General features: G+C 40.2%; 1 protein-coding gene across 3 annotated transcripts; it reads left to right on the top strand.

Moving 5' to 3' along the window:
* Positions 1 to 312: 312 nt before the first annotated feature.
* SLN (sarcolipin) lies at positions 313 to 12,293 on the top strand. Of its 3 annotated transcripts, none has more exons than XM_020286886.2 (3): positions 320 to 416; positions 7,394 to 7,488; positions 11,640 to 12,293. In XM_020286886.2, exon 3 carries the CDS (start codon positions 11,714 to 11,716, stop codon positions 11,807 to 11,809), a length of 96 nt encoding a protein of 31 aa, XP_020142475.1. In that variant the 5' UTR covers positions 320 to 416; positions 7,394 to 7,488; positions 11,640 to 11,713; the 3' UTR covers positions 11,810 to 12,293. The 3 variants fall into 3 exon arrangements, with proteins under 3 accessions (XP_020142476.1, XP_020142475.1, XP_020142474.1); XM_020286885.2 differs by having other exon boundaries at positions 328 to 416; positions 7,394 to 7,510; XM_020286887.2 differs by lacking the exon at positions 7,394 to 7,488 and having other exon boundaries at positions 313 to 416.
* Positions 12,294 to 14,298: the final 2,005 nt, after the last annotated feature.

Genomic DNA, 14,298 nt, shown 5'->3' with positions numbered 1-14,298 from the left:
TTTCTTTCCCTCCCCACCCCCTGGTAACTACGTTTAATGTGCTGAGAGAAAGTCATTTCTTTGCAGAATCTTATTATAGAGCAGAAATATACTTGTTCCAGAAAAGAGAAATTTAACTGGTTCCAAGTCAAATGATGCTAACAGGTGTCACCTTGCCAATCCAAGACTTAAAATGGGTTGTTATAAATAGGAGTAACACATATTTTTGGCTCTAGTTCCCACCTATTATGCAAGACTGCATACCCCTGTGATGTTCCTCCCGATTATTTCCAGCAGCTTCGCGGGTGGCTCACATGTGCTCATGAACAAGGACTGTCAGCTATCAGTGGTGCCTGCCATTTTTCTTGCTCTTGAACTCTGGCTTGTCTCTGCTGCTGTCTGCTGCTGAGCCCTGCAGGGCTTAATACAGACCGCAGGTAAGTAATTATTGGACTGTATTGCCGCTTCTTCCAGGCTCTGTGACACTTCCATTAAAGGACATTGCATCGCTGGTTTCCTGGGTATGCTGAGATCTGTGAGATGACACATGCAGGGAGACTCTCTGTCTCCCTTTAAGTGTTACACGCTGTTGAGGGTAATTGTTAAAAAGTATAAAGAGTTACGGAGTTTGTAACCCATAGTCCTCTCCCGTCCCGGCACCAGGCTGTAGGGAAGTCGAATGGGTGGAACGCGCGCATGGTGGCTATGAGAAAGTGCCTCTCAGATCTGACTGCACCGTAACTGAGGCAGGCCCCAGCCGCTGTGCTCTGAAATCAAAATCACAGTTACATAGATACACAGCCACACTTCCCACGGGCTGTTCCCAGTCGATGACAGCACTGGAGGAATGCTAAGACTGACTCGTCCCTGGGAGACGTGGGGCACCTTTGACAGGAGAATTTCACTAGAGGTTTCCCTACAGCCCTGTCAAAGCTTCCTTAGAGCTGCACTGCAGTCTAAGATCTTCCACCCACTCTTCCTGCCCGCTTCCCCTCTCTCTTCTTGGGGTCAGACCTGCATTACTATTTGATGCCCCTCTCACTTTCTTTGCTACCTCTGTATTGTCTCTTGGAGTCATTTCTCTAAATATATATTTCTTTTGCACATTTAGTCCTATTTTGGCATCTGCTTCTCATAGGACTGGACTAACATGGGGTATTTGTGTTACATGCTACAGACTCATCTGTTTTCCCTGTTGCTGAACCACGTGCATCTTCTTGATTCACTTCCATTCCGAAGACTTTTCTCTCCCAGGAGGCTTCAAGGTCCTTGCATGAGATTTGATGTTGACCTTGACTCCTCCTCTAATGTTTGCCACGAGTGCTCAGACTTGTCTGGGCCTCAGTAAGGATGGGATGTGATGAAGGCTCAGCCTGGGCCCCTTGCTATGCTTTAGAGAGAGCATCTATTCTGCTTCGTCAATGCACAGCTAGAGAAACAAAAGAAATACAAGAAACTGTTCCTTCGAAGTTAAAATTCAGTTAGCGAGTCAAAAATCATACATGTGCCACAAGTGGATAATAACACAGATGACAATTATTTACTTATCAACAAGTGTTTATTGATCGCCTGCCATGATTCAGTGTAGAACCAAAAACTAACTTGTTAGGGTGGGGACTCAAGGCACAGGCTGAGAAAGAATTCTCGACACAAAGATTAGAACAGTTTTAAGGAGTGAAAGTTTATTTACTTCCCGAGGGGTGGGAGAAGGGCTCAGCATGAAGGAAAGAAAGGAGAAGTGCTGGCCTGAGGTTAAGGGGCTTGGGGATTTTTATGGGGAGAAAGGAAGAAAAAAAAAGTGAAGGTTACCAGCTGATAGCAGAAAACTGCTGTGAAATGGCTGCATCTGTTTTTATTTTTATTTTTTCTCTGTTAGTTTATTTTTCTCCATTAGATAGTTTATTAGCAAGGCTGTCCTATCATAAATTGTTTGGCATTTATCACAAAGCACCATGGGCTATAGCAGAGAGCTCCAGATAGAAATTAAAAGTCTTTTTTTTTTTTGTCTGTTTTTACACACCTGGAAAAAGAATAGTTTTGGGGTGTGTTAAAACAAAAAAAATAGATTTTTAATTTATTTTGCTTTTTTATCTCATATTTAAAAATGTTTATTTGGTGTGCTGTAAAATACACATAATAAATTACTACAGTTGCATCTGTATACAACCTATAAAAATACATGTATTTTCTGTTTTTTTTTAATTGATAAAGGGCACAATCATAAAGAGGTGGCCGCTCCTGAGATAGAGGACACTCTCCTCATTGTGCTGTATGTACTATCATGTAGTGCTTAGAGCACAGCGCCGGGTCCAAAGGCTTTAAATCTGAACTCCATCACTCACTTCTGTCACTCTCTGGGTCTGAGTTTTCTTCTCCATGGACTGGGAATGCTGTACCCACCTAGGGTAGGATTATTGGAAGGTTCAAATAAGGTGATTCATGTTTGGTAAGTGCTAGTTGATATTGCTGTGGTTACTATTATTATTTTAGCCCTAAGTAGCTTTTTATTCATTCTTGAGACTCAACTGAAATCTTCTAGTCTGCTTTGCTCTCTTATCATCTTAGGAGAAAGATTTCTCACCTCCAGGACTCCTATAGCCTTGATATCATTCTGATGCTATTTCTCTCATGTCATCTTTTTTTTTTTTTTGAGACAAAGTCGCACTCTGTTGCCCAGGCTAGAGTGCTGTGGTGTCAACCTAGCTCACAGCAACCTCAAACTCCTGGGCTCAAGCGATCCTCCTGCCTCGGCCTCCCGAGTAGCTGGGACTACAGGCATGCGCCACCATGCCCGGCTAATTTTTCTATTTTCAGTAGAGACAGGGTCTCACTCTGGCTCAGGCTGTTCTCAATCTCCCAACCTCAAACCATCCTCCCGCCTCAGCTTCCCAGAGTGCTAGGATTATAGGTGTGAGCCACCATGCCCAGCCTCTCATATCATCTTGTATCCTAATTATTCACCTTTGTTTTTTAATTTTTAAATTTTATCATAAATTGATAATTTATAGTCATATATATTTATGGGATACAAAGTAATGTTATGATTTTTATATATAATGTCAAATAATTAAATGAAGCTAATTAACATTAATCACCTCAAGTACTTATCATTTTTTATGGCGAGAACATTTGAAATTTACTATCTGAGTAATTTTGGAATGTACAATACATTATTATTAACTATATTCACCATACTGTGCAACAGATCTAAAAATAACTTATCCCTCCTGAGACTTTGTATCCTTTGATCCATTCCCTCACCACCACCCCCAACCTCTGTGACCACCATTCTACTCTCTGTTTCCAAGAATTTGACTGTTTTGGATTCCACATAAAAGTGAGATCATGCAGCATATGTCTTTCTGTGCCTGGCTTACTTCACTTAGCATAATGTTCTCCAATTCCTCCATGCTGTCACAATGATGGATTTTTTTTCTTTTTAAAGGCTAAATAGTATCCCATTGTGTATGTATACCCTGTTTTCTATATTCATTCATCCTTCAAGGAATGAAGGGATAAAGGTTGATTCCATAAGTTGGCTGTTGTGAATAGTATGCACTTAACTTTCTTCTTTTGGGGGGGCAGTGGTCCTATTCTGTGTCATTATGACTTCCTGTGTGCCTAGAGCAATACTTGGTATGTAAGTAGTGTTCCCTTGATACCAACTGAACGATTTCATGAGTAATGACAGAGGTGATGACTTTGGCCTCCTGTGGTACACTCCCCTGCTCTGCCATGACAGCAACTGGGCAGCAGCATCTGAGGGGCACATGGGTGGCAGGAGAGAGAGTCATGGAGGCCAAGCTTGCTTTACCTCCCCACATGGCCACCCCTTGTACTCATGCTTGTGGTACAGGATTTTTACACTAAGTGACATTCAGCCCATTCTCCTTTGGTCATTAATGAAAAGAGAACTTTTGCAGTTATTCAAGAGAAATGAGTTCCTTGTTGTTTGTTTATTTGTTTTTAATTATTATGAATGAAAAAAAAACAAAAACATACCCAGCCACCATGGTTTAACTTATGGGGTTGGCAACCTCTGTGCTTGTTTTTACACATATTGGTGTAGTATCAAACCCCAGTGTGGTTTTACATACATTATCAATTGGATCCTTCCCACACATTTTTGAGAGTTATTAGTATTCCCATATTATAGATGGGGAAACCGAGACCCAGAAAGAATAAATAATTTTCTTAAGATTACTTAAGAAAAGTGGAAAATTCAGAATATAAATGCAGCTTTTTGCCACTCCAAGGTCCATGTGCTTTTTCCACTTTACCACAAATGGCTTGAACTAAAATGTTTGAATTAGCAGGACAGAGACCACTCAAGCATCTTCATGACCTTTTCTTGGGCTTTCCCAGCAGCCAGAAGGGCAAGGCTGTGGCAATAGTGACATAAAGAAAAGTTCGAGAAGCAGGTTTTCTTTTCTCTCCAGGCTTGTATTCATGTGTTTGGGAAAGGGAGAGAGAATAGCAGAAAGCTGCCACTTTCCTTCTCAGCAGCTCCAAGACCGGCTGGATGTGAAGACAGGAAGGTGAGAAAGGCACCGTGATGATCATGCTCATTATTGTGCCGTGCTAAGAGCTTATCACCTTCATCAGGGCCTTGGTGACTTCTTCCGTCGTGTCATACACTTGTAGAATTCAAGGACTGACATATGGTCTTCTCAAAGTAAAAAGGTGGTTGGAAGTGGGGAATCCATTAAACAAGGTAGTTTAGCAACTAATCAGGCACAAGAGCTCAGCAACCGATTCTCAAAGGGTATAATATTTATACCTGAAAATCTATATAGCGTGATGGTGGTGGGGTACAATAAATACCAATTAGAGATTCAATACTGGCCTCAATGTGAATGCTGTTTTCTTGATGTTTTTGGCCCTTGGCTACATTCTAGATTAATAGGCGTAGAAATAAAGTCAAAGATTATTTAGTACGTCCTGCTACTGACGGGCAGAACAGCACCTCGAAAGAAAGTTGATATGGAATAAATGCTGCTAAATCAGAGGAATTGCTCACAGGAAGGAAAGTATCAGCAGAATTAAGTAGGGTTAATAGTAAGGGATGAATTTGCTTTGGTACTGATGTTTGAAGTCTTGTCATTCTCAAGAGTGACTCAATAATATTGATTTGTTTTTTTTTTAATGAACCTTCAGATTCTCAGGGTAAACCTCTCCCTTAGGACTTTGAATAATTGTCAGGTGATTTGGGGTGGCTTGTATATTTTTTCTGTAGAGGGTTAGGCCACACCAGTGACAAGCTAAATTCTGGGTGTAATCCCACTCTCTCGTGACCTCAGAAAAGAAACTGCCGATTTGCAGAGGTTTCTGAAGTCTGGGAATTTGTTAATGTAGTGAGCACAATGGTCCCTGGTACAGCATGAGATATGCTTAAATGAGACCACCAGATAGACAAACCGAGCTGACTTACCAATTCAGTCAAATAGTAGGATTTTTTTTCCTCTAAGTTACTTTGAAATTGATTAATTCTACCTAATTGGCAGTATCGGCCAGCTGGTTTGGTGATATGTTAACATTTCTCCATTGTAGTTAACATTTTAAATGTTGTAGAGTTCATTCATATCCTGACATGTACAAAATAAATGCTTGTCCCGTAAACCCAATACTCACACATGGGATAGTATGAATACTTTGATTCCAAATAAATTAAGAAAGGTTTTTCAAGTATCAGATTCCTTTACCAAAAATATCCTAGGAAATTTGAGATGGTGTCTATGCAATCTCAAACATATGAATAAAAAGTAATGTAAAGGTATTTTCCCCCCACTTTTGGGTGGTGAGCTTAAAGGTAATTTAAATTTTTAAAATACTTTTATGTATTTCCAAAATTTCTACAATAAAATATATAACTTTTTAATTAGACAAAAAAATAATTTTGAGTGGTTACAAAAAGGGATGAGTGTGACTTGGTGATGAGAACATTCGCAGCATTTTAAACAATCTGGCAAGGGCTGGTAGGCAGAAGACAGAAATCTGACTACATTTAAGGAGTTTGCCAGATGGCAACAGATAACTGCCAATGTTCGATTGCCTTGTAATTATTATATACTATCTGTCACTTCAGCAAGCCATCTTTTTACAAGGCAAGTGGTGACAGAATGTTGTATTAAGATTATCCATCGTGGGGCTTATGTTGAAACAAGGAAACGGAATGGAAAGTCTCTTTTAGGAATGTATCCCGGGGGTGAGGAATGGTGGCAAAGGGTTGTCTATGAACACAACTATATAGAGAATTTTGCTGGTGCTTTCTGAGAATGCATCATTTTGATTGACCCCAATTGGAATTCAGAGGGGAGATTTGCTCTCTCTCTCTCTCTCTCTCTCTTTATTAGGGTTTAGAATTTTATTATCAAAATTATTACATCTCTTGCGAAAGTTCAAATGTTACAGCAAGGTGTAAACACTCTACTTGAGAAAGAAGTGATACTTCTTCCCTTCTAAGAGTTCCCCCACTTTTAGCTCTAAAGAAAGGATTTGCTTAGCAAACACATTGTTGGGGTCACGTTTAAAGTGCTTAACTGATCTGCATTCAAGTCAAATTAAACATATCAGGGGCTCCATTTACCTCCAAACACCTGATAAATGTTGAGTACAAACTCATCTTATCAGCCTAATTTTAGTCAGTGTTTATGCTTGAAAGTTATGCAATTTTATTTCTTTCAGATATATTCTATAACTCGTGTTTTTCACTAATTTTAACCAGTTCTCCCTCTATCCCAATCTATCCAAACAACTGAGTTGAGCTGTTTGAGTTTGCTGCTGTGTTGGTTTACGGCAGAGGTACACAAACCATGGCTTCCTTGGCTGCTTCAGATGAAACTGTAGATTCATGTGTAAACTTGCAATGCACAGCTCAGCGGGAAAGTTATGTGGAGCAGGTGACTAAGGGGATAGCTTTCCCTACTTGGACTAAAGGCAGTTTTGAGGGAGCTAAAAATGGTTATTGAATTCTGCAGTGTGGGGGAGGGGTGTGCACATGTGTGGGCAGAGAGCTGTTCACATTTCAAATAACTAAAGATATGAGTGGTAAAATGGAGTCACATTTTTATGCCTTCACAGGCTGAGTAGGGAGCACAGCCAAATGCAGCACCGATTGGTTAAAATTAGTCTATCACTCTTGGTTTATGATGTTTTAAAGACATGTTAGAGATAGTCACAAAGATGTAAAAGAGAAATTTGAAAGCCACATCAGTTGCACTAAAATGTCAACTGGAAACAGGAAGGTTTTTAGGTTCCTGTGGTAAGCAAATTGGCAGCCAAAGGAACAAAGGCTTAGCCAACATATTTCCATGTCCCCCTGAACACAAATAGCCTGGAACCTTCAGAGGTTGTTCCTTTGAGATGTTTTATCAATGACATCACAGTGATTGCCACCTCCCTCGGACTACTTTAGGCCCTGCCCAGAGTCCAGGAGTCCAGACGGCCTGGGAGGTGAGCAAGAGTTGGAGCCAGAGTTGGGAAGAGAGGGGAGAAGCCATTTGCAGCCAGGTGTGTCCTTAACCCTCTTCAGGTAACTTCAGGACTTTTGTGCTTAGCATGCAGTGTGTGTATGTGTGTATAAGTTGCAAGAGAGAAAGGCAGAGGAATGTTGACATTTCTTAATGTATACAATATTTCTTAAGATATCAAGTGACTATTATTTTTTTTTTTTTTTTTTTTTTTTTTTTTTTTTTTTATACACAAGAAGTCCTTAGAAGGTGACTATTATTGATTTCTGTTCTCCTTTCTCTATTCTTATGGTATGCATTTTATCCCTTCATATGAAAACATTTTTTTTCGTGTCATAGAAGAAAGTCTGTCTTCCATCTTCTCAAAGCCTCCTATTCAAAGAAAGTCAATGTCAAACTTCCTGTACAATTTATTCAGAGTGTTTTTGGTTTTTTTGTTCATCATATAGTGTGAACTTGACTCCAGGGAAGGTTTAAAATGAAGCCAAAAGCGTCTTTGTGGGTTAACAGCAGAAAAATGGAAGTTTGCTGATCTGAATTTCTGCCTAATTTTGGTTCATTCTTCCTAAAGACTATAAATGTGTGTGAAGGTCATGTCCACAGCCTTACAGTTAGCATATGTGTTGATTGAATCGAACGCATTAGAAATTCTCACCTTAACTCCCTCTGTTTTATTTATTTAAAAATACATAAAACAACAAATATTTAAGGTCACCATTAAAGTGCAAGAAATAGTAAGAGGTAAACCACAGAAAAACAAGAAGTATGTGATGGGCAGCATGTATGTCAATTCAGAGATGACCCCAAAATGGTGGAGAATGTATAAACATATGCAGTTGATACAATAACTGTAAGGCAAGGCCTTTGTAACTATCATCCAGGTCAATAAACATCGTTGCTAGCACCCAGAAGTCCATTCCTGGTCACCCCACCCCCTTCTGCTCTTCTGCCCCAAGACATTGGGATCATCTGGCCCTTGTGTTTCTTCACAGTTTTTCCATCTGTGTGGGCATTCTATATGATTAAGTTTCCTGATTTTTGACTTTGTATGAATGGAATTATATTGTTTCTTTTGTAAGTTCTTCCTTCACTCAATAATTATTTTTGTGAGATCTACCCATCTTGTTGTATGTATATAATTCACAAATTTTCTTTGCTCTGTAATATTTATTTATTTATTTATTTGAGACAGAGTCTCACTTTGTTTCCCAGGCTAGAGTGAGTGCCGTGGCGTCAGCCTAGCCCATAACAACCTCAAACTCCTGGGCTCAAGCAATCTTTCTGTTTAAGCCTCCCGAGTACCTGGGACTACAGGCATGCGCCACCATGCCCGGCTAATTTTTTCTATATATATTAGTTGGCCAATTAATTTCTTTCTATTTTTATAGTAGAGACGGGGTCTCGCTCTTGCTCAGGCTGGTTTCGAACTCCTAACCTTGAGCAATCTGCCCGCCCCGGCCTCCCAGAGTGCTAGGATTACAGGCGTGAGCCACCGTGCCTGGCCTGCTCTGTAATATTTAAATGTATGAATATATCACAAGTCTGTCATCCATTCTATGATTGATGGACATCTATGTTGTTTTCAGTTTGGGCTATTGTGGAAATGTTGCTGTGAACCTTCTTGTATATGTATCCTGGTGCATATGTACTTGAGTATCTTAGGGAGAAGCGAAATTGCTAGATGTTAGTGAATGACCATTTTCAACTTTAATTTTTAAAAAGCCAAATTGTTTTCCAAAGTGGTTGAAAATGTACACTAACTCTGTTTAGACAGGCCAGTTAATTACAGTAATAGTTCATTCTTGTAATCACTCCTATAGAGTGATTCTAGTAACTAGCTCCAGTCTGCCAGTTCTAGCTCTGCCTCTAATTTGCTATCTGTCACTACACAAACAACTTAGTCTCTCTCTAAAAGTCAGTTTCCCAGCTGTAATGCTGGGAAAGATAAAAACCACAATGACACTTGCCTGAGTTTCTGTGAAGGTAGCATGAACAGAGTTGTGGAACAGCTTTCAAGCCCATTTTCCTTATTTTCCAAGTATATTCCTGTTGGACCACTATCCATGACTCCCTTTATCTAAGAGCTTAATATAATTAGCAGATTTGGTGGGATGGTTATTTTGCCTTCCCTGAATTGGATTGTCTGAATCATTATAAACTGGGTTTCATATTTTCTGCATATCTCTGCATTTCTTGAGAACTTACCCAAATAAGTGGGCATTTGGACCAGGGTTTGATTTCACTGGTAAGTTCAAAAGGGAGAGTCTGTCTTAGATTCTCATTCCTTTGCCTTCAGGCTTCTTGACTGGACTTATTTCCTTCCTGTTCCCCTTTGTCCTGTGTACATTCTTATAGATTGTCTCTTTTTCCTTTATTCATTTGTTTTCTTCTGTTTACTTTCTCCTCCAAGCAATCTTTATAAGGATTTTCATTGGCAATTTACTATTTCCTTTATGCTGAAGACCAAAACATGGATAAAAATTAAAAGGGAAATGAAACATAAATCTGTCATCATTGGCCGTATTTCAAACCAAGATTTAATAACCTAGTGGCTGGCACCATCTAATTGGGACCTGTTTGTAATACCGACCATTACATAATATAAAAGATGGTTTTTCAGCCGGTGTTTATGCAACTAATAATTAGGTCTATCGATAATACAACCAATACAGTAATTACAATGAATGATTCTGTCAGGTTAAATGGCTTAAAAATACCATTCAGGCCAAAAGCTTGCTAACAACTCTTTCAGCTCCTTGAACTCCCACCCTTAGCAAACAAACATAACACTCTTTCTCCCTAAAACTTTTCACTCCACAGTAGACTTTTGCTCTAAGTATCTAAAATGTAGATATCTAATTATCTAAATTATCTAAAATAGAGAAGTCTTTAATTTCATTTAGATTGCATGAACAAAGTACCAATTACACTTCATCACAGAAGGTAATAACTGAATTGACTGCACTGCAATTGTTCTCAAAGTATGATTTCCTGCATACACAATCTGTACACATTCTGAAGATACCATCCCTACTTTTTGAAGTGTTTACAATCTAGGCACATCCTGGACCTGACTAAAAATAGCTGGCACAAGCCCTTGTTGAAAGAGAAGTACCATGAGGTTTACACTTGCTGTTTGGATTGAGTGCCTGCCATGCGAGGGGCTTTTGGTTAATCCCAGTAGGCTCCATGCCCAATGCAGGACTTGTAAGTAGGCCATGCAGCTGTTGAAACTACTTTGTGCTTTCACCAGGGTTAGATGAAGATCTACAGCAGCCTGAAACATCTACATGTGATTCCAAGCAAGAACAGTACTAAACCATAACACTTTTCTGTTTTGGTGCCCCTGCTTGTTGATACTCTAAGTTAGCAGAGTGAACACATGCGCGCGCGCACACACACACACACACACACACACACAAGTTGCAGAGAGAAAAATGTAATATTTTGTATTTTATCAAAAGCATCAATACAATAATCATGGGAAAAAATGAGGACAAAAATGTTGGTCTTTATGACATTAGAGAAATCAGGCTTTCTGTATTTGTCAGGATTCTTCAGAGAGACACACCAATGGGGTTGTAGGGGTGGGAAGGAGAGAGAGAGAGAGAGAGAGAGAGAGAGAGAGAGAGAGAGAGAGAGAGAGAAACGTGTTTAAGGCATTGGCTCCTGTGGTTGTGGAGGCTGGCAAGTCCAAAATCCACAGGTAGGCTGGCTGACTGGAGACTCAGGGAAGAGTCGCAGCTCTAGGACAAAGAAAGTCAGAAGGCTAGATGTCCCAGCTCAAGGCGTTGTCCCAGCTCAAGGCGTTGGCAGGGTTGGTTTCTTTTGAGGCCTCTCTCCTTGGCTTGTAAATGGCCATCTTCTCCCTGTGCTTTTACATGGTCTTCCCTTTGTATATGTCTGTGTCCCAATCTCTTCCAATAAGGACATCAGCCATACTGGATTAGGACCTACCTTCATGACCTCATTTTAACTTATTTACCTCTTAAAAGACCTTATCTCCACACAGAGTCACATTCTGAGGTCCTGGGAGGTAGGGCTTCAACACATAGATTTTGAGGAGACACCGTTTAGCCCGTAACGCTCTCCTTTTCCATCACACTTCTACTTTCTTTGAGGAAAGATTGAAAATTGTCTTACAGGAATGCTCTTTAATCTCCCCACGTTTTCTTTGTTACTTTCTTCTAGGGGGTGAGGACAAGCCAGAAGTCTTCGTGTGCCCTCAGAGGTCTGCCTGCAGTTCTCACGAAGTCACTCTGAGGATGGAGTGGTCCACCCGGGAGCTGTTCATCAACTTCACCATTGTCCTGGTTACAGTGATCATTATGTGGCTTCTTGTGAGGTCCTATCAGTACTGAGAGGCCATGCCACCATGCCGGGATGGACTGAGACACTCTGGAGCTGCCTGCCGTATGCCCCTCTGAGATCCCGCTGCTGTCATTGTCATGGGATGCCCATTGTCATGGGGCACCTCGGGGCACCTCTGACCTGCCCTCACAATGTCTGATGTGTCCCAGTGCTAGGATCGATTATGTGTTCTCTAAAGATGCTGCTCTCAAGGTTTGCCAAGCGTTTGCCAGTGAGCGTTAGATTTATTCCCCAACTCTTACTGCAAATGTGCTAGATAAGCCACAAGGTTAAAATTAAACTGGATTTATGATGATGTCAAATTGCGATCTGTCTCACCACACATCCCTTCAACCCACACTGTCTGCACCCAAACTCTAATTCACCCCACCAGAAGGGATGTTAGAGGAAGTTTTTGTCGGCCCCCATAACTCTCATGTGAATAAAGTTAAGTCAACCTCAAAAACAAGTTCTAGAATTTATTTCAGCTTGTATGTGTGATACAGCTTTTGACCCTTGGCTGGGATTGAAGTGACAAATGCTATGGTATTTCTAGCTTTTGAGATAAGCCAAGATGCTCCAACTGCTGAGGATTTGAAACCAAGTCAACTAAGAGTGTCACATTTCAAATAATTCCATTGGTTCAGTGCTCCTCAAACTTCTCCCCTAAACTAGTCCCAAGGGCAGAAGGAGAATAAATCCGTTCCACTAGGAGGTCTGGGGTGTAGCCTGAATTGCTAGCTAAAAGTGCAAAATTTCTTTGAAGTCTTGTGTTTTATCTTTAGAATTCACAAGAAAAGTATATTCTACCCTATAATATCTTCATGTTTGTTTTCACATAAATATTTAAAGTTATTTATACTGAGTAAAACTAGAACAGGAGTCATGTTTCTAAGAGTAGCATATTCCACTTTGGTTATTGTTATTATGCAAATAGAGCTAGTCATTAATAAACTACAGTTACAAAAGAAGAAAAATAGAAAATACAAATTTACATAATATGTTTATAAAAGAGACATTTGAAATAGATATTTCTTAAACATTTTGCTAGAATATACCATGTTACATAGACCAAATCTGTTACTCTGAGTTAACCACAGAGAAAGGGAAATTTGTTAAACATCATCTTTCATAGCCTTTTCATGAAGGCATTACTTGCTGAGAATTCGACCTATCAATTACTACAATGCTTTGTAGTATTGCCTACATGTCATTATAGTTCTCAACCCTGGCTGCATTCAAAGAAAGTCAATAAACCCAGGGGTGATTTTTCAAAATACTGATGTTGGGTCCTTCTCAGACCCATTAAATAAAAATCTCAAGGAGTAAAACTGAAGCACCTGCCTTTTTTGTTTTTTAGAAAACAGTCCTCTAGATGATTACCTTGTACAGCCAGAGTTGAGAATCACTGATGCCAACCATTGCTTTTCAAAACTTGATGTGATTGGGAATCACCTGGCGATCTCATTTAAGTGCAGATTCCAATTCATTTCTGATTTTGAATTCAGTCTGGGGTAGAGCCTGAGAGCCTACATTTTAGACAAGCTCCTAAACGATGCCACTGCTGTGGTTGCAGACTGCTAGGCTCGGATTAGCATATTAGAATCACCCGGGGACCTTTAGCAAAAACACCTACACCTGAGCCCCATTCTCAGGCATTCTAATTTAATTGGTCTGGAGGTGAACCTGGGTATTATTCTTTTATTAGAAGGACTCCAGGTGATTTGAATGCACAGCCAGGATTAAGAACTCTAATATAATTAAAGAAAAAAAAATGTGTTTCAGGAGGTTCCCACCCACACTGGGAAATAGCGATGTATGGTCCCGAATGTCCTGTCTCTAATTGCAGAGTTAGACTATGCATATGGACGTGCAACTGCCAATGATTCCGTATGCAGCACGCCTACTCATGGGCGTGTGCCTCGAGGGCCCTTGGTAGGGCATTAGAAATCTTTCCCTTCTTGCAGAAAACCTCAGAAAATCCACTGGTATTTGGGTATGTGTTTGAGAAGGTGTGTTTATGGGGGCGGGGAGGGGAGTGGGCAAGATGAGGAACACAATATTCCCTTCAGACATCGGCCCATCTGGCCTTTCACTGCAGTCTGAGTCCTGGTGTCAACATTCGAGCAGATACCATTTATTGAGTCTACTATAGGTGAAGCCCTGTACTAGGCACTTTCCACACTTTTATGCCATTTTGCAGAGGTGGGAATGGAGGATCAGGAACCTCACTAGTGGGATATAAGTGGTGAAGACAGGATGACAATTAAGTGTCATCTTAGTCTTGTTGGGGACTGCATACAAATCATGCCTTGTGATAGATCTCCAGACCATTTGATTATGTTTTAAGTTTTACCTTCACATTCTTTAGCATTCTAAAATATCAGCCTAGTTAGATCAAGGTAACAATTATAATTCTATATGTAATTTCTCTTTGCTTGTCAGTCCTCACCTCTTTCTTTCTCTAACTTCCTGTGACTGAATCTACCAATAGGACCCA

This window comes from Microcebus murinus, chromosome 4 (assembly GCF_040939455.1).
Source record: "Microcebus murinus isolate Inina chromosome 4, M.murinus_Inina_mat1.0, whole genome shotgun sequence".
Lineage (NCBI taxonomy): Eukaryota > Metazoa > Chordata > Mammalia > Primates > Cheirogaleidae > Microcebus > Microcebus murinus.
Note: the sequence above shows the minus strand (reverse complement) of the source record. Positions and strands in the feature narration are given on the sequence as shown.

Bases quoted from the DNA above. Each gene is read 5' to 3' on its own strand.
- SLN (XM_020286887.2), top strand. From the start codon at position 11,714: ATGGAGTGGTCCACCCGGGAGCTGTTCATCAACTTCACCATTGTCCTG.